Below are 27,535 nucleotides of genomic sequence, written 5' to 3' on the forward strand. Positions count from 1 at the left end.
GCTTTCTGGAAGAAACCACCTAACTCCAAAATGTTAATTTAAAAAAAAAAGAAAAAAAGATCCAGCTCAAGTGGAGTTGGGAGGTTTTCGCCAAAGCACTTTTTAATACTACTTATCAGTCAAATGCATGTGTAAACTGAGTATGTATGGGACATGCAAGTAGGCTACCAAAAGTAAAATTACTCATTATGCAGAATGTCACATTTCCCAAGTTCAACATGTATAACAATCTTTTGAAAATAGTGCAGATCTGCAAATATCCAAAGTAAATGGCTGGTTAATGTACATTTTAGTTCTTCAAAGTAACTAAAGTTTTCAAAGTATCGTGGTGGAGTGAAAAGTACAACATTTGCCTCCGAGATGTAGTGGAGTAGAAGTAAAAGTATTGAATATTGGAAATACTCAAGTAAAGTAAAAAATATACCTCAGAATTGTAGTTATGTACAGTACTTAAAGTATCCAAATGTATCTAGTTACTTTCCACCACTGACTCTGCGTTCCATCTGCCCCTTCTGCCTTCCAGCTGACCCACCTACTCAACGGGTGTTCTCCAATCATGCAGACGCATGCAGACACACACACGGTGGGAGCGTTCCAGATATTTTTCATGTTTCCAGTTTTTCCAGAGACCCTCAGCACCTGATGACATTATTGGCAAGGTTAGGCCTTGATTTGCTTCCTTTCATTTACAGTGGTCTCGGAGCCATCGAAACCACATGAATCATCAACCATCCATGTAGCTTCTCAGTAAAGTGTTGAAACCTGATTGAAACCTTTATTTCAGGGGAATCCATTGAGACCAAGGTTTCTTTTTCAATGGCGCCCTGTGTACAAAAAAGGAACATAGACAACAAGGTACATATAGGTATAATACAAAAACACCCCCCCCTCCCCCCAAAATAAAAATAAATAGCAGGTGCATAAGCCTTCTTCCAGTATGAGGTCAGTTAAAGGTCTTTTTAAAATAGCAAACGAAGGACATCTAACTCCAACATCTAACTTCTCTTGACATTCATTCCATATATATGGAGCATACACCCATACGCTGTGTTGTCCGGATTACACTGTGTTGTCTGAATCCTCCAACAGAGTACCGGTATTATGATATGATATGATAGGGCTTCAGTGGTTAACCCATTCTGACCTGAGATCAGATTCATACGAGGTTTCCACTGGACACACACTGGTCTGATGAACCCATTCTGACCTGAGATCAGATTCTAAAAAATGTCAGTCGTTCTTCGATTTTTCAAAAATAGCAGACCTACAAGCTCGTATCGCGCCACTCGGTGGCGCGATATGAGCTTGTAGATCTGCTATTTTTCAATAGGTAAAGCATAACATGATGCCAACACCAAAATGGGTGCCCGGTCAGAATGGGTTAATGTAGAGCTGTTTGAAACTGTATGGTCCTGGGATTTGTCTACTGCCTCCACCTGCTGGTTAGAAAGATAATTATTCAGTATGTATGTTATTGTTCCTCAACAAATTGAGCATTTGTGAATTAATTAATTAATTACTTTTTTCTCCAAAGAAATTTGGACATGTGCTTTTAAGTTTAAAGCACCATCAAATTTGAATATTTTTGAGCCCCTACTACAGTATATACAGGTTTAATGTTTGTTTTTAGTTCAATGTTTGTTTTAAAAACGCCATTAACAATAAAGAGAATTAAATGTTTGTTTTACAGAGAGAGAGAGAGAGAGAGAGAGAGAGAGAGAGAGAGAGAGAGAGAGAGAGAGGGAGGGTGGGGGAGATAGAGAGAGGGAGAGAGAGAGAGAGGGTGGGGGAGAGAGAGAGAGGGAGAGAGAGGTGGGGGAGTTGAGTTACACAGTAAAATCCTCACAGTTCATTTGTAACTCAGATGTAACCAAATGGTCCATGACCGGTTGCACGCCCTCAGAGTTAAAATATCACTCAGAATGTCACAGTGTAGGCTTTCAACGGCAGGTCGCCCTAGCTGCCTGCACACAGCTGAATCCTCACCAGAGGGGCTGTACTAAGGCACCAATTAGCAGCGGAGAGGGTGCATGATGATATTTCCGTGTGCTTGTGGCCTGGGCAGCTCCGTCTGTGTGTGTTATAAAAGGCAAAACCATAAACATAGAATTAGACAGTACAGGCCCTATGGCTTGTTAAGTCCCAGACTCTCCCCTCCTGTGGCTGCTGAGAGCAACGGTGTGATGTAAACAACACTGGCCAGCGAGCTGTTATTATGTGCTTTTTATTTTTTATAACGGGGTGGTCCACGACATGTCAATATGTGAAGTCTATGAGGTCTGCCATGGTGGTGGTCTTACTTTATTAGTTCAGCTCAGTGTGGGAGAGAGTTCACATCGAACTGGATGGAGAGACAAACAGAGTGGGATGGAGTAAGTCTTGATCTAGTAAAAGGAAGACCGAAAATGCACAGACTCAGACTCATGCATCATCTCATATTGGCCAATCAGAATGCCTGTTGCCTGTGATTGGTTAGCTGATTTGCTCGTTTACATATGATGTACATTTTCCCTTCAATGTCAATGGCATCTAATGTTCTGATGTTTAATTTACGTCATATTTAGCAGACATTTCTCCGTTCATTGTCATTTGTTAATGACAAATCTTGAGACGTGTGTGGACAAAAGCTGTTTATAGGAGGGGCCAGTTTCCCTCAAAAACATGATTCATGTGGATCTCAGACTGCACGTGGCTAAACTAAGTCGGTAGTCCAATTACTATATTATGACATCAGTCATCGCCATATTTGGGAAAGGTTTCAGTATAAAATTTAAGTTACAAACCTATATATTTCCACAATATAAAGCATCTACCTGGCCTGCTAGGCCTTGGCCTATAGGCAGAGTTACACAATCATTTTGGCACTGGAAGTGGGACAGAGAGAGGGAGAGGGAGAGAGAGGGGTCAAGTGGATTGACCAAAGTGACAGAGGAGCTGCAACAAACACACAGAAAAGTTTTATCCGTCAGCACCGCCGTTCGCTATGGGAAAGAAGAGCCGAGTGAAGACCCAGAGGTTGGGGACAGGAGCCACAGTCATCGCTTCCCCCAAAGAGATGATGAACCTCATCTCTCAACTCCTGCAGAGATGCAGCAGCACTGCGGCGCCCTCCCCAGGCAAAGAGTGGGATGAGTACGTCCAGATACGAGCTCTGGTCGAGAAGATACGCAAAAGACAGAAGGGCATCTCCGTGCTGTTTGACGGCAGCAGGGAGGACTACTTCCCGGAGCTGATGTCCTGGGCTCAGGACTGTGGCGCTTCCACAGAGGGCTTCGACATAGCCAACTTTGAAGAAGAGGGCTACGGCCTCCGTGCCACCAGGGCCATCAAGGCAGAGGAGCTGGTCCTCTGGGTCCCCAGGGAGATGCTCATGACCGTGGAGTCGGCCAAGAACTCTCCTGTCCTCTGTGCCCTGCATGGCCAGAACCGGATGCTGCAGGCCATGGGCAACGTGACGCTGGCGCTGCACCTGCTGTGCGAGCGGGCCATCCCTTCCTCCCGCTGGGCGCCCTACATCAGGAGCCTTCCGCTGCACTATGATACGCCCCTCTACTACGAGGAGGGCGAGGTGCACCACCTGCTGGGCACGCAGGCGCTGCAGGACGTGTTGAGCCAGTACAAGAACACGGCGCGGCAGTACGCCTACATCTACAGGGAGGTGCACACTCATCCCGCCGCCAGCAAACTGCCCCTGAAGGACGCCTTCACGTACGACGACTACCGGTGGGCCGTGTCCTCCGTGATGACCCGGCAGAACCGGATCCCCACGGAGGATGGCGGTGGTTTGACCCTGGCCCTCATCCCTCTCTGGGACATGTGTAACCACACCGGGGGGGCCATCACGACGAGCTACAACCTGGAGGCCCACCGCTGTGAATGCACTGCCCTGCGGGGCTACCACAAGGACGAGCAGATCTACATCTGTTACGGCACGCGCTCCAACGCCGAGTTCGTTGTGCACAATGGGTTCTTCTTCCAGGACAACAGCCACGACGGAGTGAAGATCAAGCTGGGTGTCAGTAAGAGCGAACGGCTCTACACCATGAAGGCAGAGGTGCTGACGCGTGCCGGCATCGCGGCGTCTACCGTCTGCACTTTGCAATGCAACGAGCCTCCCATTTCGGCCCAGCTGCTTGCCTTTCTCCGCGTTTTCTGTATGACGGCGGAAGAGCTGAAGGACTACCTGGTGGGGGAGCGTGCCATCGTCAAGATCTTCACACTGGGGAACAGCGCGTTCCCCGTCAGCTGGGAGAACGAGATCAAGCTGTGGAGCTACCTTGAAACACGAGCCACTCTGCTCCTCACAACCTACAAGACAGAGGAAGACCCCGCCACATTAAAGAAGCCAGACCTTTCTCCTCACTCTCATGTGGCTATCAAGCTTCGCTTGGCCGAGAAGCTGATTCTGCAGAAGGCATCCGCCAGTGCACGGGCCAAGAGGCTGCATTTTCAGAAGCAGCTGGCAGAGGGCGCCCCGTTGCCTCGATACGAGGAAAGTGCCAATTTGGTGCGGGAGAGCGTGGAGGCGTACCGAAAGCTTCCAGCTATCCCGCACAAGCTGGAGGAGGTGGAAGAGGATTCCCAGGAGGTGAGCTTCAGCAAGGCGCAAGAGGAGGAGAAAAACAAACTGCAGAAAACACCTGTGCTCCTTGACATGGGGAAGTCGGTCTATGGGACCAGTGCAGCACCAGATGGAGATGTTAACGATGACACTTACCCCACGCAGTTGGTTGATAAAGAGGCGACCAAGGAGGAGGAAATGCCAGGATTTAACTTGACTTTGGACACAATTAAAAGTTCACACGCAACCCGGAACGTCCAAGCTATAGTTGTCACCCTAAGTGCAGATTGAAATGTTTACTTACCAAAGAGATGCATCATAGATTTATCAATACCTTTACTGCCACAGCCCAAGTCTCAGTAAATGACTCATACATATATAAAGATGGAAATAAATGTTACCTATAAAATTAGCAGAACATCCAGTGTTTGGTGCAGTGGTCATGGATGTGCACTAGAGCTCTTTTTCTTTTTTTCCTGGCGCTTGTTTGGACGTTTTTAATGCTATTCACTAGTTTCACATTTCACACACACACACACACACACACACACACACACACACACACACACACACACACACACACACACACGCGCACTGAAGACAGAAGACAAACACAAGCAAGCATGAAGCAGGCACCGTGAACAACCGAATACGTTGAACTGTTCTGTATGCTGAAAGTCAAAATCCCTCCTTTATTTGAATTCAGTCAGTTTATTGCTGCAGTTCATCAACTCAATCATACATGAGTTGACAGTAGTGTTACATGAGTTATCCCTCGTGTATTTCGGATGTACTGTCCACAACATCTCTGCCAGATCTTCTTTTTTTATACTATTTTATCACACGCACGCACACACACACACACACACACACACACACACACACACACACAACATTGAGAAATCACACTTGTGTGAAGTGACATGAGGGGCGCCTCACTCCATTGGTATATTGCAGAGCCATAGAGTAGACAGAGTTGCGACATTGAGGGGGCATAAAACAGCACGGTCACGTGGTTCATGTACTCGTGTGAGCCCTATAGACTCCAATGCATTCCGTAAACTTCCGGTGTCCCTATTCGCCAATAGAAGTCTATCCCCATGAAATGAACGGAGTTGTCGTAACTCTGTCTTACTCTATGGCTCTGGTATATTGTGCCACATGATCTCACATGACGTTTAGGTCTACTGCCTTAAACAAACATTAAAAGTCCATAGACTGGGGGTGCCCGCTGGCCTAGTGGTCCAGGCGCATGCCACATATATAGGCTCTTGCCTGACAGCGTGTTCGAGTCCTGTTCAAGATGACCTTTGTTGCGCGTCTCTTCCCTTCTCTTTCTCCCTCTATCCTGTTTGTCTTCACTTTAACTATATCAATATAGGCACAAAAGCCAAAAAAGTAAATCTTTAACAAAAAGTCCATAGACTTGGCTCCCATATGACATAATTTCAAAAGCCAGACTTTGGAGGGGATAGTTCCCCTCCTTTAAAATGTGATATGAGGACACTATTTTCATTCATTATAAAACTATAGAAATGTTTGATACAACAATGCTGTGACATTCTCATAGTAGGTCAGAACAAAGCGAAGTATTTTACTCAAAGTTTAACATTTTTCAACTCCGCGGCCAGGCAAAAACAATAGGGTGCTCATTTTTGGGTGGCATATTTCTAATTCAATGCATGGCTGTTCGGAGATTACGTGTGGCAGCCATGTCTATGGACTTTAATGTTTTATGGATTTTAATGTTTGTTTAGGGTAGTTATGATGTAATTCTTTCCCAGGAAAGTCTATGGACGTTCATTTTTTTTAGGGTAGTAAATGATGATGTATGATCATGTCATCTTGCTGATATCTTGTGATACGTTTTATTTCCGTCAGTGGGATGAAAACATCAACATGCCCTCCAAAATCCTCAAAAGGTAAATGAGGCGGGGAGACACTAAGGAGGAGATGAGGCGTGTATCACACTATGTCAGTTAATTAGCCTCTGACTGTGACAGCTAGCGGGTATGTGGCCATCTGGAGATGTGAGGAGGACACCCCATGCAGGAGATCTGAACTTTGGTCGTCTATCAGTCGGTCTTATCAGTCGGTCTTTGTGGTCTGTCTGTCTGCTTAAACAGTGTGTTATCTGTTTGTCTCTGTGTAATGTAGTCTTTCTGTCTGGCTAGCCGGCCAGACAGGTTGGCTGCCTGCAGCAGGCATATTCAGTATTTTAGGCGTGACGTGAGCGCCCCCTCCAGAGATACTTCCGGGTCCCACTTTTGTGTCCCCATAGAGTTATACTGTGTCCCTCCGTCTGACTAAATCTGAGACGAAAACAACCACGAAAGTCTCATTTTACCGCTTTCCTTGCAACAACAAAGCTACTGGTCTCGGCTGTGACAGGCCGTCTGCCCCACACTGAATACTATCGCCATTTTATGTCATTGTGTCAACTAAATCCTCATTAATGCAAACTAGATTCAACATACTCAACCCTGCACACATTGTAAATATGCCCCCGAAGTATTGTACTGAGCAAATGGACTGTTACCACTTTCAATAATGATAATAATAGTCTTTATTGTCTCCACATCATATATTTTCTTTGTCATGGACACTTGTACAGAACATTAATAATTCTACTCGAGTTGGAAGCATTAAGACGCATTTTAACCCTCAATGGCTTCCTTTCTGAAAAATAACGTCATTGTGAAAAGATTCACGTATTTAGATATTCTATTTACAATGAGACGCGGGCGGGAGCTGGTGCCACTCGGACCTGGACGTAACGTAGGACTACAAAATGACATCGGACTTGAATACATAATAGGAGAAAAGCTATCAGCACTCAGCAGAGCTTCAGAGGCAGCTGAGAGCCTCAAGATGGATGTGGATCATAAGGGACAAGCCATGGCTGAAAGCTACTTGGACACACGGCTGGGAACTGATCACTCACAGTCTGGTCGCCTGGGCGAGGGAGTCTGAAGTTGAATGTTCCAAAAGACCAGATGACCCCCATAATAGGGTACTATCACTGAAGAATGAAGATGTAACTTAAACAAATGCATCACAAAGTGTATCTAACGCTCAAAATGGCTGGATGTCCACCACAAATGGTGTGGCTCGCTCGGTGGCTGGAAAGACAGCATGGCAGCCCTGAAAGACAGCAGCTGGGGAAGGAAAGGCCAGCAACCCAACTTGTATCTTCTGTGAGGGACAATGCAACTGAGCTATGAAACGTCCCAAGGAAACATACCCACAGGGGAGAGGGGGCCGGGGGGAATATTCAGGCATGAAGGACCCATGCATTTGGACCAGCTACGATGAGATGCACAAAAACTTTTGTAATTTTTCCACCAGATTGCTTTATACGGGTGAATAGAAACGATTCTGGTGATTATGCAAAATTGTCGCAATTATCTCAAATAATTGCATTATGTCATAATTGTGTCAGGCTTAACAACGAGCAGTCTTGGCCAGGAGTCACCCTACATTGCCCGGAATGTCCAAGTTGTAGAAGCTCAAGCTGTTTTCATCACTTGAATGTCACAGCTGGTAAAGCTGAGGCTGATTTGAATGACTGAATGTGCTGCTGGCTAGATTATTATTAACCTACAGTTTGATATATGATATCATTCATCAGTTAATGTATTAATGATGTAAATCTTCAAAGTAACTACCGGTAGTCACTAAAGCTGTCAACTAAGCAATTGTGGTGGAGTCACATCTGTAAACGCATGCACGGTGGCCAGCATGAAAGTCCATAAATGACCAGATTGTTAATTCAGTGACATGGAATATGGAAACGTTCACTCTTTATATCACTTTATTTCACCATGTCATTTTTAGCACTTTACTTGTGCAAAGAGCCTAAATGTTCATCTTTCAGTATGCAAGCCTTTTTGTTGTTTATGTATTATATACTATTTGTTTTATTGTTGCTGCTAGTGCTACAATGTATGAGGAACCAGAACAAAAATAAATGGACTCTTATGTAAACAGGTTGTAACAATAAGACACATTGACGTTGATATTGTATTGAGGGTGCAATGTTACTGTATGTGTTTCTACATTCTATTATAAAAAACTAATTATATTCAAAATCAATAATGAGTGTTAGGTTATATTTATATCTTGTATGTAATGTATGTGTTTCAGTCTAAGAAAAGTGAATATCTAACCATCAGTTGTGGAGGGTGATTTCAAATGTTTTGTGGCCACTTTGAAGACACAAGGTGGAGCCATGTCTATGGCCACATACACCAAACTTATAGCTCCCCCTAGCGGTGGTGCTGACAGTTGAGTTTATTATACCATGATGGAAAAAGAAAATGCCATGATGTCCCCTTTCATTCAGCACCGTCCACGACACCAGACCAACCTCACAAATGATTACCGGTATACTATATGCTACTGTATATGTGTGCATAGTGCATAATAGAAGGAAGTTCCCCAAAGGGGTGGTAAGAGATATTACAAAGGTGGGTCCTCCAGACTCCAGAGTAGACTGAGCAAAGTAAAGAGTCAAAGACAGTAAAGTAAAGACTCCTTCAAAACCGCTCTCAAAGGGCACCTGACCTACGGACGCCTGCAATTCGAAACTGGCCCCTGTAGAATCTTTCTTTCTTTCTTTCTTAACAGTTCCATTCCAAGGAATTTAGCAGCGTGACCGTGACCCCCTAAATTCCTAAAATAATCATATTTGAACTGGGGACACCCCACAACAATTGTAGCCTACTTGGAGTTGAGGCAATGAGGCATTCAATTTAGTTTGACTCTGTTCCACACACAGATATTGTGAAAATTTAGCAGAAGCTTGTGGGGCTGGGCTCCCACAGACCGATCTACAAGCTTCTGCTTGTAGATCGGCTATTTTCACCTTAATAATCAATTGTAAATTACATTTGTTTCTACTGTGTTTATTTACATTATTACAATGTGCAATATACAATTTAATGTCATCACACGATTCACACAACTAAACCAGAGTTTGGAACTTTGGAAATTATTGAAATGAGTGAATCACTTGACGGATTTTCTTTTCTTTGGACATCCGTTGCTCTCTCTCTCTCGCTGGAGAACGAACGCCAAGTCCCACAATGCCTCAGTCCGTCGTCCACACACGTGTCAGTGCGGACGTCACATTCCTGCATTCCGCCTGTTGTCTGAGTCTGGGACGACGTAACAAGCAGCTAATCTTCTCTCTCTCTTCACAACACATAGCAGCTCCCTTCTCTCATCATTTCTGGATAAAATAGAGCCCATGACACGGCGGATCTGATACCAGGAGCTGATCCCAGGCTCACCGGGAGTCCAGGTCTCACACAAAGGGTGAGGATGCATGAATTAAAGCTTTATGAAGCTGTTGTTGGTCAGCTGTGTGTGTCTGTGTGCCGCCAGGGAGCCGCAGGGTAACAGGATCCATACAATGAGCTGGATGTTGTGTGCAAGTTGTGTGGATGATGAGGTGCGTGATGACCCCGGCCAACCGGGCGCTGCGTGTGCGTGTCTGACTGTCTGAGATAAACCTGTTGTCATTTATATTTCGCCACCATCAGTGGACAATGACTCTGCTCGTTGTAGGCTTTTCTGTCTGCGGTGCAACTATTCGACTTTTTATTCCCCAAGCAAGCTAACGCTAGCTCCAGCTAAGTTTAGCAGTGCAGCTTGCGTCACCTTTGTTAACGGCGGGGAGAGTGAGAGAGACCGAGGGAGAGAGAGGAGATCCAGAGTAGGGCGTGGAGGAGAGGCACCAGCCCAGCGGACACACTGGTGTGTGTGTGTGTGTGTGTGTGTGTGTGTGTGTGTGTGTGTGTGGACACGACACGAGCATAACAACAAACCCTGCTGCGATGGACGTGTTTGATATTAGGCTGAATGTTTATGAGAATCTGTACAACATCCCAGGCATCTTGGGCGTGGTGGTACACAGTTCAGTGCTAGAGGCGTGAAAAGTTCTATTATACTGTAACTTCTTGGTTGAAGAACCACTATCGTTTGGTTTTCGTGGTCAGTTTGCACTTTGCAAACCGCTCTGGTTTATGATGTGTGGCTAAAAACATTTAGATGACAGCAAGACAAGGCAGCTCATCATCTTTACTGCAAACCAACAGCCTTAGTTCTGCTCTGACCAGTCACCTACTGTATGGCTGCTTAATCACAGAATCTCTAGTCTATGCATACACATGACAGAATGAAAACACTGACGATTCATTACATTTTAGACTGACTTATATTTTCTAGTAGGCTCCACCTATGGGCCGCATGAGGCTACTTGCTTAACTACAGTGCAGATAGGTGATACATTAAAGGGGAAAAACCTGAATAACTGAGTGGGTAAATCTAACTATAAATGTGCCACATCTCTGTCTGCGTGTGTGTGTGTGTGTGTGTGTGTGTGTGTGTGTGTGTACGGTTTTAATGCAAATACAGAGATCTCCATGTGGGACACAGACAGTTAAAATGGGTGCTATGACAACGGGTATTGATACTACAGAGGTCTCCATACAGTATGGGCACAAATGGGATACAGACGGATAGTTAAAACGGGTGCTATGACAAGTTGACAACGGTTCAGGTCTACAGGTATAGTGTAACCAATGCAGATTCTATCCATGCCATCCAACCAAGCCATCCTCTCATAGTGCAGCTTCTTTGGGACTTGTGCGTCAGGTGGGGTGTATTTGCAGGAAATCACCAGAACAAGCTTTTTTTTAAGGCTAAATGAGTTGCCAAACCTGTAGGCTCTTTGCACCATTCCATTCAGAGGCACAAAGGTGGTGTTGTATGGTCTGACTGTTCCCTATAAAGACAGTAACAGTCCAAAGTTACCCATGACATGCTCAGGATTCTTGGTGTTCAAATATAGATGAGATCAGAGTGACGGCAGTGAAGTCGAGGAATGTCTGCTTGCCACTACAAGTCACCAATGAATTTATTTTCTTCTCACGATTGAGACCGCTCCTGGCTTGGTTGAGGCCAGGTTTCTCAGGTTTAGATATAGAAAACACGACATGGCTAATTATTAGGTTAGAATGTAGAAGAAAATATGTGTGTCTGCATGCAAGCTTGTCTGAGTTTTTTGCTGAGCCTGCATATCTTGAATATAAAATCATATAGACCGTCCGATGCTTAATTTTGTGACAGTGTAGTTCAACAAAAACAGATCTACAAGCTCACCATGTGTCGCATCGAGCTTGTACTGTAGGTCTGCTGTTTTCGGTGTGAACTATTACAATATTTTAATTGAAGAAAACCCTCTAACATAAATTATTCTTTGAATTTAGCTTCCCAATGAACCAGTCCCAACCAAGACTCCACTTTGGAGGCCTATTGAGGATTATTTTCTTTGATTAGCTCAGAGATTTTACCGCCAATATTTGTGTGACCTATATTTTTGTTAATTGATGCACAATTAGTATTGAGACGGACACTACTACTGACTGTAGTACGGTATGTTGCATGACCGTTTACTGGCGGTCACATTCTTGGGGTATTGGCCTATTACGGGACAATGGCACTGTTATGAAATACTCTAGTACTTTTTTAGACTGTTATCTCACGAGAGTTCTCAACATTCAACATAATCTTTAGCTTCCACCTTTGCCCTGGTAAGTCTTCTGAGAGATGACCGAGACTGAGGAGATCAATAATATATATAAATGACAAACACTGCAGGTCATTAGACCAGGCCTAGTCTCCTCCTTCCTCACTGTAAAACCACTGTGTCATTATGACCTCCATTAAGACCTGAGGCCGATTCTAATGTCTTGTAAATCAGTTTTCTTATGTTGCTATATCAGTGGTTCTCGAACCTTGACTCAGGACGGTAGGACCCCCAACATTATTTATTCATATATTTCATTTAATTACAATTTAGGCATCATTTAGCAGACACTCCAGAGCAACTTAAAAATAAGCAAGCAGGTACACACAACCTCAAATGCAGAGAGACATAGTGCCTCAGTATCCTAGGATGACAGGTGAACCAAGAACCAAATAGCATCAGTCAGTTGCATCATGGTGAATCATTGGTGTTGTTTCGGCTTAGTTAAACAATACACTATCAAAAATAATCTGTAGGCCTACATTCATTGAAGGTATAGGATAGCAGGTAAACAGTTAACCTAGGCTAGCATAGTCTAAATAGCATGCTATCTAAATTACATTTTGAACATTGTCAGTCAAGAAAAATCAAGCCTACAGTAAGTAACCAAAACAAAATGATATGTACAGTAGTGGCCAGCTTCACATGACATAATTTACAGTATGGGGTGTATTGTAAACACTGATAAACATAACACAGCATGACACAGGCTGTATAGCAGAATGTAAGTCTGTATTACAGTGGGACATGCTATTCATTATGATTAGATTGTCAAGAAGTGTATGCGTGAGCTCGGAGACAGAGAGATAATAAGAATGAAATACAAGTTAACACACAATCACACGTCCTATTGTGTGAACGTAAGATAGCTTATAGTACCTTGGCCATGTGTGGGGTGGCATTGTCATTTTTGTTGACTTAAGTATTGCAAAGTGCTTAAAGGCATTTTATGTATTAAACTTGTCCTTATTTAGTAGTGTGTGTGTGTGTGTGTGTGTGTGTGTGTGTGTGTGTGTGAGATCTTTTTTTCTTACCCATAAATTCGCACTATATTAGCGGGTATCAGCCACTGAAGTAGTGTGGTTGTGTTCATCTGCAGAAACACTGCCCTCCCTGCATTTTGGTGTTTTCACTTTTTTTCACCATTTGTTTTTTGGTTGCCCCAAAACGCTGCTGTCTATCAAAACAACAGCCCCACGCTAGTTAGTGGCTGATAACTGCTGGTATAAAGGAAAAATATTGGTAAAAAAAAATGTATTGTTTTAATTTGCAAACACAGGGGTAAGTTGCATACTATTATGCTTATGCTTTTAAATGTATTCATTTACTGGCTTTAGGTCAACAGTTGGGGCTATAGCTCTCCATTCTAGCAGGCTGGGATGCAGGCTTCAGCTGTGCTGTGACCAAATCCTTTGTTGTCACTCAGCAGGCCTCTCTTTAGTTGACCCTCAGAATGACCACCGCACCTATATGGTCCATACATGTTCCAAAGCCTGTGAGCTGTGTCGCCTGGGCCTTTGTCAACCTGCTGTGTGTGTGCGTGTGTGTGTGTGTGTGTGTGTGTGGACGGACAGAATGGAGTTGTTGGACTACAGACATGTTCTATGCTGTTCTCCATCACGTCACTAGTAGGACAGGGGGTGGGGGGGACAATGGGACTATTATTTACATGGTCACACACACACGCATGCGCGCACGCACACACAACCTTGTGCTCTCTCCCACATCCACCACAAGCCCTCACTACTAAAGCTTGATTTATACTTGGTTGCATGCCGTGTCTCGCACCGGAAACGGCTGATCTACAAGCTCCTACAGCGGTAGATCGGCACTTTTCAGTGCAAGACAACTCCGTGTAACCAAGTATAAATCGAGCATAATTGTACTGTGTGAGTCTATTGATACATTCTCATAGATTGAGCTCCCAGTTGTTTGCTGACACTGGGGGGGTGTCGTAGAAGGTTTGTCGGACTAGTTTGGCAGTTCCTTTCGTTTTAGTTTGATATTGAGGTTAACCTACAATAGACATAACATAAAATGAGTCTTTTCCCCGGCTTCCAAATAAATGACCAGCATACAGTAGCATCATGTTACAGTCAATGAAAACTTATTGGAAGTTTTTTTTTATTCTTTAGTAGTGCACTGCATAATCACAGAGTGAAACGGGGCAAACTGACATACTAGTAACGGGATTAGTAGTTAACAGATTACTCTAATATCAAATATAATGTATTTGTTTACTCCATTACAGAAAAAGTATTCTCGTTACATAACGCTGTTTATTTTAACACTGTTACACCCAACACTGGAACCTTCCAACCTGTTCCTTTCCCCGTCCTCCATCATGGGGCGGCTGTATTGAGACTAGGATTACTGCATGTTTTTTGTGAGATACCTACCCTAGGGCATGGAGGTTGGAAACCACCGGTCGGTCCGCGGGACATGTCCCACTGGTACGAGAGAAGGGAATCCCAAGTTTTCCCGACCCTCACCAGGATTTTCCAAACAGCGGTGAAAAGTTGACTCTGTCCGGTTACGGAATGAAAATACTAAGGATTCGTCACCACTGACTGGTTTATAAACTGCTTCGAGTCCGTGTTGCGTAGCATAACGGTGACATCACTTTCGAATCCTTGGTATCTTTAACGTTACCGTGTGTTCAGACAGAGCAGCAGCGGAACAATATCAACCTGCAGCCTATTTTGTCACACTCGCACTAATGAAACAAAACACTACACTTATTATTTCATGTCAAAACATATTGAAGTATCAGAGCAGGATGATGTAACCCAGGTAAAGTAATGCATCACTCTGCATGTTTAACTAAAGGTGCTGATGCGCAGCACCCAAACCTCAAAGTGGGGTCCCCGGACCCCACTTTGAGAAGCACTGCAGTAGATGACCTGCTTCTACAGTATATGGGTAAATCCTGACTTTCTATCTGCTGCTGCTGAGATTGCTGCTTTTCTACTGTAGAGCTAGATCCAATTTCCTCTGCCCAGCTGTGTCATATGACCCTTCCACAACAGCGTGTGTCTTATTTCCCGTCTGCTTGCTTCCCTGTGTGCTTTCATCCCTCAGTGTTTCCTCTCCACACACACCCCCCCCAACCTGGCATCACTTCTACAGGGACAGAGTTTACTGTGTCTGCTATGTCTGGGGAGCATACCTGGCATTCCTCTCTCTCCACAGGTCATTAACACCAAGTGACATTGCTCATAAATGAGCAGTCGTCATCTGGGATTTTATAAAATAATACTATCATCATTAGTGCTAGACCAGGGGTTCTCAACGTGTTTGGCTGGGGACCCCGGAAATGCTTTGGCCATGTCTCGCGCCCCCCTCCCCATCCCCAATACAAATGAAATTGAGCTCTATAGTAACCTTAATAATAGAGAAAATGCAACATAAATACATACTGAAACCAGATATAAAGTTTATGTATGCACAATGTGTACTATGTAGTATGTACCCCTGAGGGGTCGCGACCCACAGGTTGAGAACCCCTGTGCTAGACTCCAGAAGTACTCAGCCAGGTAATTAGAAAAGGTTTTTTCGACCACAATGCAATTTATAAGATTTAACGTTGGAGGCTAAAGTGTAGGCCTACTAGTAGAGGAAATCAACGAGGCTTTTGCCAAATCGAATAAGGCTCATTTTCTGAAAACATTGAAATGACATAATTGTGTCATGTGATTAACGGCAGTGATGTTTTTCCTTATCGTGAACGTCAAATTCTGCAATTACATTGTCAATCAATATTATAGTTTGGTTTTGTACGTTCCTCTGAACAAAATGCAACAGTGCTTGTGAGACACACATACTGTACAGTGTACACAACAGTAAAAGTGCGAGTGTCTTCTATTGGTATGTTCTCTGACTCCGACCTAGATTCACGTCACACACTCTCCTCTTGTTTACTGACACTGCTGTGTTATGGGTGGTGGACTGGACTAGTTTATCAGTTTCTTTACCTACTGGTCATGTCAACACCATTTACACTGAGATCAGCTAATTCAGCATCTTGTTTGAAATCCCTCCTCACACTCGCCTAAGTACGTTTTTTTAATAATGTAACCGACACTGATTATTATAGTGATTAACCACTTAATATAATTTAAAATGTATTTATATAATTTATATAATTTAAAAATAATTCAACAGCAGTCGTACAACAGCAAAAAATGTAAATGACAAAATACAAGCTACTTTAAATGCAATAAATAAATGCACAAATAAACTCCTGAGTCCTGACTGGCCGGATCACTTATGTACACAAATTAATTTGGACTTGCTGTAGGCCTACACATACCCTAGTTCCAAATGAGAGACTTTGACTAATTGCAGAAAACACATTAGATTTTGGCCCCAAAGTGGAAAAGTAAATTAACAAAATTGGCAATTGCTGCAAATATCCAGTCAAATTCTGACTGTTGCTGCTTGTGTTATTTGTAGTAATGGTGTGTATCATCCTGTAGTGTAACCTACCATACTAGTAGTAAAACAGTAGCAAGCCCAGGGCATAATAATAACAATAATAATAACCAGTATGATGCCCCGAGGGCGAAAAGCCTGGGTGACGGCAGCCTGATTGGCTAGCACTGGAGCTTTGGCATGGGGGTCAGATCAACATATGGAAGGAATTATGTACTGGCCATATATTGTGTGTCTTGAGTGCACAGGGTTTGATGAGGTCAGATCAATATACTGAATGTCAGAACAGGAAGAACACAACAAATCAACACATAGTACAGAAAACATTACACCAAGACAATACAAAAACATGATGATGTCCCCACTGTATACAGAACCATGCTATCGGCGGGGCAGTTTGTTTAATGCCGTGATGGCCGAGGGGACAAAACTCCTACTAAAACTGACCTTTTTCCATGTCAAGGTTCTGTATCTTTGTCCTGGTGGCATGATGTTGAAAAAGCGATACCAGGGATGATCGGTGTCATTTGATATTGAAAGTGCCAGCCGTGTGACGGACTTACTGTTCATATCAGAATGTGTGGGAAATCATGGTGTAGCAGAACAGCTGGGAGAAGGGAGCTATGTAAAGAGTGAAAGGACATACAGTACAGGGCACTTTATTGGACTTCCAGCTGGAAGATCGGTCAGGTTTCCAGGCGGTGCGTCTAGGCGCCGGGAGGCAAAGCAGGATGTTTGATGTAATGCATTGAAGTCAATGAAAGCCGGTTGGGTTGGACAGCACTATCTTTGAATGCATTGCGACCTTCGTTAAATCATCGGTTCAGGAAAATAAAAGAAGGCGACGGATGACAAACGTAATCTCAGTACTTACATACAGTACGTGCTATTTAGATACCTCAATAAAATGATATAACGTGCGCATCAAAAAAGCAAAAGATCAGAAAACAGTGTTTGATACAGTATGTCTACTTTTATTTTCATGAACAGATCACTGACTTCATTCAATGCATCCCACCAAACTTCATTCAATTTGGGGGTCCTTGACATGAAAATGTTTAAGAACCACTGCTCTGTGGTGCATGCCATGGTGTACTGTAGTAGAACATGTGCTTCTGTCTCCCCTTCTTTTCCGCACCCTCCCTGAGTCGGGACTTACAAGGAAACAGGAAGAGGGAGGAGTGCAGGGATGTGGAGGGAGGGAGGGACTGGATGCTGCAAAAAGGAGGGCTTGACTTGCTACGCACGCACACTAATATGTTCTGGTCGGCCACATGGCTACTACAGTCATGCTACACAAGCATCTCTCAGTGTCACTGCACTGAGAGACATGCAACTGCTGTATACTCCCACAGCTGCTCTATACATCTCCTTACAACTGGGTTTACTGGATTTTGCAGTTCGTGCTAAATAACACCATAAAACCACCATTACCCTTTTAATGTCACGCACCTACTAGAGGGCACCACAAAGGGTGCACGCACCACAGTTTGGGAATCCCTGGCCTACAGTAATGGAGGGTATGCGCGTGACACCATCATCAAACCAGGAAGTTATGCGGGAACGCCTACTGAGTGCCAAAAAACTACTTTCTGGTCTTGACGGCCCATACATCCAAACAGAAATGTCCAATATGATTGCACTCACTTTGCCACTCGATTTGCCATTCACTTTATGCATGTGCATACCCTCTATAGTATGACCATTTGTAATGAGCCAGCAGATATACTAAACTGCATAGCTCAAGCAGTTATCGTCTTTTTCTCCCCCCCCCCCCCCTGTCACCACCCCTTTTGTCCTCCTTTTCTGGGAATGACAAAAACGATGGCGTTTGCACGAAAACTAATTTCACCCACTTTCTTTTTTACACCAATAAACCTGTGATATATGATGTGACAATAGAGCTGTTGAGCTCTACAACTCGTCTGGAGATGAGTTGTAGAGGAAGTTATGAATGTAGCCTTCTGTTGTGGTTGTTTATACAGTAGCTACAAGGAGGGATACTTTATAGACGTGCTTTTACTACCTGATTACTATCTTGTGTTTCTATCCTTATCTTTGTAGGCGCTTTGATTGTTTCTGGCATATTACCTCATATTGTTTTTCACACAATCTTTCTTTAGTTTCTATCCTTGGTGCTCTGTGAAGCGCTTTTTATTATTTGTGAAGCTAAGTTGAAAACATACTAACATAGTAGGGCATTTTAGTCCCATCTCCAACATAACGGGTCATGCCTGTACTTGCAACTGAGGCTGTGTGTATTGGCACTTGTTAATCATGTCATTTAGGTTGACCTTATATGACCAAACCTTGGGATTTACTGGTTTGTCCAGCTCAGTGAGTTGACCAATACACACACTGAGTTGAAACGTTACATGCACGACACGCGCACACATGCACGCGCACACACACAGGTTGTATTTGTGAAATGGTCAATAGTTATTGGCAGCAGTTTCCCTCCGGCAAAAATAGTCTACTAATGGCATCGGACATTATTTCAATGTCTACTAAAGGTCACTTATAGGACATCGGAATCACTCACATGGTGCTGCATTATTGTTTAATTTGGCTAATCTTGCATTTGTTGGATTACTGAAAACCTGTCTATTGTTTTTTGAGAATATTGATTTGGTAATAATAATGTTGTGCGCTTGACAACGGGCTTGGTATTGCCTACAAACTCACGATCGATACGTATCACGATACAGAGGCCACGATACGATATGTATCGCGATACGTGTGGTTTTAGAATAATGACCGTGTGACCTACTAAATTTAGTTTTGAGTTCTAGCCCGCCGAATCTTTTGACACATATGTATATGTTTTTGGCTTTTCTGCCTTCATTGATAGTATCAAGTGAAGAGAGACAGGAGAGAGGGAGAAGGGGAGAGACATGCAGCAAAGGTTGTTATGAGCGGGACTCAAACATGCGACGCGCTGTCAGGCCAAAGCCTATATGTAGCATGCGCCTGGACCACTTGGCCATACCCTTGTATGTATATGTTACTTTTGAAAAGATAAATGCAAAAGATTTTATCATATATATCAGAACGAAAATACATTGCATGGATGCACCTGGGACGTATCCTCAGTGATGTATCCCAAGGTCATCGGGGTTTCGTGTCTCGCGAACATCATACCCCTCACTCGTTTGACCCAGCCGGTGTGATCAAGTCCCAACTTACGTCCCAGTAGCTACCCTCGATCAGACCCACTGTACCTCCCAGTCCCTCTGCCGGGACTGGGAGGCACAATTCTGGCATGTGGAGGGCCTAGGCTCTGTGGGAAGGAATACAATACGATTATTGCTGTATCGATAAATTGAACCCACCCCTAGAGAGTTGCTACTTATTCAGTGCTCAGCAAGGCTTATGTAAGGAGGGAAGGGAAATTATCGACACCATGGCGCCATCATTGATGCACGGGGGGTCAAACTCGAGACAGAGGTTCCAATCCATGGAATCCATTTTCATTCAAGTCATTGAGAGCCGGCCGGACCAGCTTATGAACAAACAATATATGTTTTAATGATTGCAACCGTTGTCAGCTGATGGGTAGGTTCAGGGAAATAAGTCTCGTCACATGTCGTTTTCTGTTCTCTTGTATTTCGATGTGCACGTTTATAGACTATGCTTTTGCTGAGGTATTTAAAGAGCACAGTGTCTTTTTGACGTTTAGCTGTCGTCTCACAGCTAAATGTGGGTTCTCTCCCCCACATCGGTGCCCATTCCCAGGGTGGGGTCGGTGAAAGGGCCTTTCTCTGTGGAGTTTGCATGTTCTCCCACGTGTCCCCTTGGGTAGGTCCCCTCACAAAAACATGCAGTAATCCTGGTCTCTATACTGCCTGGCCAGCCGGGGTGCCTGATGGAGGTGAAAGAAACTAGTTGGAATGTTCCTTCCACATGCTACATCCAACCGGGGAAACTCCCCCCTGTCAGATGAAAGGAAGTGGCTTGGACTCCTCATGCATTGAAAGAAGCATGAGGTCAGTCCATTGCTCTCCCCAGGTTGGCGGAGGGCGTGTAGCGCCCAGGATTACATTAGTTAATTGACACTGGGTGAAAATTGGGTTGCAAAATCGTGGGATATAAAATAAAAAAGTGCTCTGTGCTCTTTAGATACCCGTGTAATTGCTTGGTGTTTGGCTGGGCCAAACTTAGTTCTTTGTTACATTATCATATTCAAAACTCTGTCAGTTAGGGCTGAATTAATAATACATTTCTGTATGGTTAATGTGCAATGCAAAGGCAGTGATATGGGCCTATTAGCAATGGGATATGAATGATGAGCGGAAATGCTGTTTTACTGCATCACCAGTCACCACTGACTGTTGTGATATTGTGACATTAGCCAGAGTGCTGGAGATAATCACAACCACGCTGACATCAATTACAACGACACTACATGCACTGTGCTCCTGGCTTCTTGAAGATCCTGTGCTGTTATACTGCATCAGCATTTGACTGTCACTAATGGCTGTAAAATCTCTTCTACCCTATGAACATGGTTGAAAGTATTTGATTTAAGTTATTTTCTTTTTCTTTTCTTTTTTTCTTTTAAAAATAATTTTATTGTATCTGCTATGGCAGATAAGTGAGAGGGACTGTAGCTGTTTTGAGCCTTGCTGGAAAATAAGTTTGTTCTGGTTTTTGTCTAACCTGAAACCTGGCCTGAGTTTCAGCTGGATAGCAGGCAGACTTCCTGATATTAGGGCTGCAACTCTCAATACTTTTCTTAGCAATTATTCTATTCTAAACATACATTTTTTTTAATCAATTAAATTGATTAGTTCGAACATGAACAACAGTATCTCTGTGAGTGAGTCAAACTATTCATGTGAGATCAGATTAAAACCAAATGGCCAGCTATAGAGAGTGGTGTGTGTGTGCCCTGAATGTGCACAAAGACTGACTGCATTTGCAATGTGATAATGATGTGTGTTAATGATAAGTAATAGTATTGTGTGGTCCAAACGGCATCAATCATTTTGTCTGCAGGCTTTTAAAGGTCACTTCTAATCACTAACTATAACAAACGAAAAATCACACCCGTGTGAAGTGAGGGTCGGATCGTATCATCGTACATCATCAGAAATACATCATCTCATTCCGGCCAATCAGAATTTGTGACCTCGCCTTCGTCTTCAATGTTTGTGTTACGCAATGTTTGTGTTTACGCAAACACTTTATTGTCAATTCATTGTCAATGAAACTTAATGTGCCCAATGTGCCGAAATGTGCTGACCTCATCACATTTATGATGACGGCTATGGCCGTTTTTAGCCCAAGGAGTGTTTTTCATGCAAAACTAATGCTTGCAATGGATGCTGAATCATGAATGACCCCTAGTTTGGCACATTACATGCAACTTAAATCATAATTAAAATACATTGTTGCCTTTTATATAGGATGTTAATGGTACCCAACGTTCAAACCCTGAATTTACCATGATCCAAACTTTATATAATTCACAATTTTTGATAACCCTAAGGATCATAAAAAACCTTGAATGATTACTATTGCAATCTCTTTTGGAACAAATCTTAGATTGACTGGCCAATTACCGTTCAGGAATATGACATACCCAATCCCTACCTCTCTCCCGGCTCCCCCTCTCTCCCCCCTACTCTCTCTCTCTCTCCCCCTTCCATCTTCTTGTGGGCATAAAAGGGCGCCAATTCCGTCCTCAAATTGAGGACACAATTACTAAAATTATTAGTTGGATATTATATCTGTGTGTATGTTCCTTTTAGTAAATGTGTTGTTACTATAAATACAATTGTACGAGACAAACAAACAAGCGTAAAGATGGAGAGAACAACCTAGCTTTGCTGGTGATTTCTACAGAGGTTGATGGAGTCAGCAGATTGGCCGTTGGCCAAAACAAGAAACTGTGTAGGGACAAGACTTACTGCATGAGTGGAAGTAGCAAATGACTGGATGAATGATGGGATGCATGGGAAAATATCATAATTGATAGACAGAGAGGCAGAGGCAGGGAAACCCAACACTAATGTGTGCCAATAAATAACTTAACATAATTAGTACACTATGTTTTTTAAGCGGGCATAATCAAAGTACTTATTGTGATACAGCACCTTGTCATGACCTCAGAATGGGCCAGTGGCCTAAAGCAAGACCAAGTCTGATTTATACTTTGATCGTTGTGCGCCAACATCAGCCGAACTACAAGCTCACAATGCTTTTCAGAGACGCATCACCAGTTAATCGATTGTTCCCCCCCCCCCCCCTCCCCCCAGGTGAAAAGAAGCGGCTTGGACTCCTCATGCTTTGAAGGAAGCGTGTGGTCAGTCCGTTGCTCTCCCCAGGTTGGCAGAGGGCCCCACTTGCAATTCCATCCCGACCCACAAAGCATTATCTCAGTGGTATAGTAGGATATAAAATCCCAGGACTCCCCAGTGAGTTCCCAGGCAGCAATCTGCAGGTACCATCCTACTACTGCTCTCCAGGGGTAAATCCTCTTTGCATGGCTGGTGATCAAGCATTGATGTAAAGGAGCTTATAGCAGCAACAGGCAGTGATTGGGTCACATGCAGTGGTGGAATACTAAGTACATTTACTTAAGTACTGTACTTAAGTACAATTTTGAGGTATTTGGACTTGAGTCCAATACTTGAGTATTTGCAATTTCCAATATGTTTACTTCTACTTCACTACATTTCAGGTCAAAAATGTGTACTTTTACTCTGCTACATTTATTTGTACACTTTAGTTACTGGTTGTTACTTTGTAGACTTGTATTATCATTATAAAACATACATTAAGTGATATGTTTAAAAGGTTTGTTAATTTTTGTTTGTCATTTTAGCCGATGAAACCGAAAATCTTAAAACGTGAATATCTCTTGATCTAAATCATTCCGTCCAATTCTAAGCAAAGATGATGTGTTAGACGGCCCATCGCGGTCCCGTCGCTAGTCGCGTTAGAATGAATCATACCTCCCGTTGTCGATCGCCTCGGGAGTGTTTTGGCTACATCAAGCTACTTCCGGGATAGCGCCTGGTCCGTCACTAAATGTGCTCCGCTGCTATAAATCGCTGGGCACTCTGATTTAATGGATTCAGTAACCCCAGGCGTTTGGTTAACAGAGCTATTTAACACTTGTTTTAACAGCAAAGTATCAATTTCACCCCCCCTTTAAGCATGTGCTGTAATCTATAGAATTAATTTTGAATGGAGTAATTTCAAAATTGACATACTGTAGTTTAATATGGTCCATGATCAAAGCCAAGGATTAACTATCTTTTTCTAACTTCTTTCTAATCCCATGATTCCGTAATCCATTTTTCACCCGGTGTCAATTGCCTAAAATGTAATCCTGGGTGTTACTCTGCCAACCTGGGGAGACCCCCAAACTGAGCGCATGCTTCCTTCAATGCATGAGCAGGTCACTTCTTATCACCTGACCCGGGGAGAGTTTCCCCGGTTGGACGTGGAAGAAACACGTTATTCCAACTAGTTCCTTTCCCTCCATCAGGCACCCTTCATGCTGACCTGGGGGTGGCAGTTTAGAGACCAGGATAACTGCATGTTTTTTGTGAGGGTACCTACCTGCCCTAGGGGGCAAACTCCATTCAGAAAGGCTGTTCCGCCAACCCCACCTAGTGTATGAGCACTGACGTGACACCAGCTGCTCCCAGCGGGAATCGAACCCGCTGTGTGTGATGAGCTTGTAGATCTGCTATTTTTCAATAGCTAAATTATAACACAATATTTAAAACACCAAAAGGGGTTCCCGCCCAAAACGTGTTAATGACCTTTTTTCTTTTTTTTGTGGTATTCAATTCATACAGCCAACAATGGGTAGAACGCTCCCAAAATGCAGATTTTGGAAGATAGATGTGTCACAGAGCCATTGCTGGCTGTCTGAATCCAAAAAAAGTCATTAAAAATTATTGCTTATAGCAGCTTTAAGGGTGTTTTTATTCAATTCTTTGTCATACTCACTAAGGTATTTTCTCCCCCATCATCACCACACACAGGGCTGGTTGCCATGGAGAACTCATCAGTGGCGTCTGCGTCGTCCGAGGCAGGCAGCTCGCGCTCCCAGGAGATCGAGGAGCTGGAGCGCTTCATCGACAGCTACGTCCTGGAGTACCAGGTGCAAGGCCTGCTGGGAGACAAGGCCGATGGCGAGCCGGACGAGGACAGCGGCAGCAAGATGCCACAGGTACACTGCACGCCACTCACAAGTATTACATCATCGCCTGATCGCAAACGTTTCAGATGATCGCAATTATTTTTTGCATGAGCATTGTTTCCATGTTGATTTTTTTTTTTCAAAAATAGCGGAATGTTTTGGAAAGAAAAAATGTCTTTTTCTTTCTTTGAGTTATTTGTCATAATCTGCACTGTGCAATTTGTGATTGCGAAGCCTAAAAGGCAAACGGAAATACAAATTGTAACGTTCCAATGTTCAATGCAAAAAAAAAATCTTTAATCGCAATTATTTGTGTGACAATGAATCATCAACAAGCTTTACTGTTGTAAAGTCCCATCCCGTCTGTATTGACAGAAAATATAGTCATTTATAGGGAATTCACACTGAGACGGACTCAGTCCGTTTGATTCGAACCCGAACCCGAATACGGTTGCTGGCCATGATTCACATTGGCCTTGATTTTTCCGCACCCGAGTACACTTCATTCAACTGTATGCAATGCTTTCACATGGCAGCGATCCATATCCGAGTACACTTCATTCAACTGTATGCAATGCTTTCACATGGCAGCGATCCATATCCGAGTACACTTCATTCAACTGTATGCAATGCTTTCACATTGCAGTGATCCATATCCGAGTACACTTCATTCAACTGTATGCAATGCTTTCACATGGCAGCGATCCATATCCGAGTACACTTCATTCAACTGTATGCAATGCTTTCACATGGCAGCGATCCATATCCGAGTACACTTCATTCAACTGTATGCAATGCTTTCACATTGCAGCGATCCATATCCGAGTACACTTCATTCAACTGTATGCAATGCTTTCACATGGCAGCGATCCATATCCGAGTACACTTCATTCAACTGTATGCAATGCTTTCACATGGCAGCGATCCATATCCGAGTACACTTCATTCAACTGTATGCAATGCTTTCACATTGCAGCGATCCATATCCGAGTACACTTCATTCAACTGTATGCAATGCTTTCACATTGCAGTGATCCATATCCGAGTACACTTCATTCAACTGTATGCAATGCTTTCACATGGCAGCGATCCATATCCGAGTACACTTCATTCAACTGTATGCAATGCTTTCACATTGCAGTGATCCATATCCGAGTACACTTCATTCAACTGTATGCAATGCTTTCACATTGCAGTGATCCATATCCGAGTACACTTCATTCAACTGTATGCAATGCTTTCACATGGCAGCGATCCATATCCGAGTACACTTCAATCGGTCCCAAGACTACTTCCATGTAGTCCCGGGTACCGTTGGGTGATCTGCTCCCGGGAACGGTACGCAGTATTATACTGTAGTTAGTCTAGTTTTAGTCCACAAAATTGCATTTAGTCAGGCCTTGATGGCGTGGTGATGCCTGATTTTTTTTTAAATTGGATGCATGCTGAAAATGGCCAAAATACAAACCCACAACGCGTCGCGCTGCAAAAAGTCGTACTGATTTGCCAAATATTTGGGTGCCCACGCCCACTTGCAATGTCTTCAAGAATTTGGTCTCAAGTTGTGATGTGTGAAATACGTGAAGCTATACCCTTTTGGAAACCGTCAGCTACAAGCTTCTTCATGCGACCATGGCTCACAAAACTTTATTTTAATTTAATATTTAACCCATTAAGTCCAGAGGCCGATTCTACAAATTCCTTCTAATAGTTCTCACACTTCTCACTCACACTTTCATAATTCAAAATTATTCAATAGCTTTTAGACATCGCAAATAGACTAGAGCTACAGTATTGTACAAAGAACAGTCATTACAGTATGTACAGTATGTACACAATGCTACTTCCTACACTCGTCCCTTTCCCGGTGCTCTACCTTTTAAAATCAAAGGTTATGTATATGCACACAGGGCAACTGTAAGTGGGTTAGTTTACCCCCCTGGGGTTACAGTGCCAGCTGTGCGTTCACTAAATAGCTCAGAGAGGAAACACAATGCTGCTGTAGTCAGAGAGGCCAGACTGAGATGGTTTGGAACTTTGGACATGTACAGACTCAGAGAAGGGATATTGGTAGAAGGATGCTGAGGTTGGAACTACCAGAGGAGATGTATGGATGGGGTGAAAGAGAACATGAAGTTAGTTGGTATGAGAGAAGCTGAGGACAGGGTGAGATGGAGGCAGATGATTCGCTGTGGCGACCCCTGAAGGGGACAGCCGAAAGGAGAAGCTGTAGTCAGAGATGAGAGGTCTCTCTAGGGGGCAAGATTTGTTTTAACATCTGCTTTTAAATTGCTTAAAAAAAGGACTGTGTGTGTGTGGAATTGGATATACAAGCTCACAATGAGCTTGTATATCGGCTATTTAAAAAAATAAACAAAACAAATCTTGAATCACAAAGTAGTTTGATAACTACTGATTTAGATTTAGAAGGCTTTTGTAGAATCGGCCTCAGCAGGTCTTATTATATTTCCGGAAATGGTGCTGATATGGTGTGTTGTAGATGGGCCCCATGGACCGTCCAATGATATGGTGTGTTGTAGATGGGCCCCTGGGACCGTCCAATGGATCCATGGTGCTGATATGGTGTGTTGTAGATGGGCCCCTGGGACCGTCCAATGGATCCTTGGGGATCCCCAGACCATTTATACCCTCCACCTACATTCACTAGCGATATTTCTCTCTCTCTCTCTCTCTCTCTCTCTCTCTCTCTCTCTCTCTCTCTCTCTCTCTCTCTCTCTCTCTCTCTCTCTCTCTCTCTCTCTCTCTCTCTCTCTCTCTCTCTCTC

The 27,535-nt window shown here is 43.5% G+C and overlaps 2 protein-coding genes across 6 annotated transcripts in view; both read left to right on the plus strand.

Annotated features, from left to right (window-relative positions):
• Positions 1–2,983: 2,983 nt before the first annotated feature.
• On the plus strand, positions 2,984–4,852 carry LOC308309626 (actin-histidine N-methyltransferase-like; the record flags this gene model as incomplete). The annotated part of the gene is made up of 1 exon (XM_080755536.1): positions 2,984–4,852. One exon carries the CDS (start codon positions 2,984–2,986, stop codon positions 4,850–4,852), a length of 1,869 nt encoding a protein of 622 aa, XP_080611662.1.
• Positions 4,853–9,736: 4,884 nt separating this feature from the next.
• The window catches only part of ctif (CBP80/20-dependent translation initiation factor), a 61,715-nt gene continuing 43,916 nt past the window's right edge, over positions 9,737–27,535 (plus strand). For 4 of the 5 annotated variants that reach the window (XM_080756262.1, XM_080756264.1, XM_080756263.1 and 1 more), the window contains exons 1-2: positions 9,737–9,880; positions 24,593–24,780. In XM_080756262.1, the coding sequence (XP_080612388.1) occupies positions 24,604–24,780 (177 nt within the window). In that variant the 5' untranslated portion in view covers positions 9,737–9,880; positions 24,593–24,603. Of the gene's footprint in view, positions 9,881–24,592; positions 24,781–27,535 lie in introns of those variants that run through there. The other variant, XM_080756266.1, reaches the window with a different exon arrangement.

Source organism: Protomyctophum bolini, assembly GCF_963924005.1.
Source record: "Protomyctophum bolini genome assembly, chromosome: 22".
Classification (NCBI taxonomy): Eukaryota; Metazoa; Chordata; class Actinopteri; order Myctophiformes; family Myctophidae; genus Protomyctophum; species Protomyctophum bolini.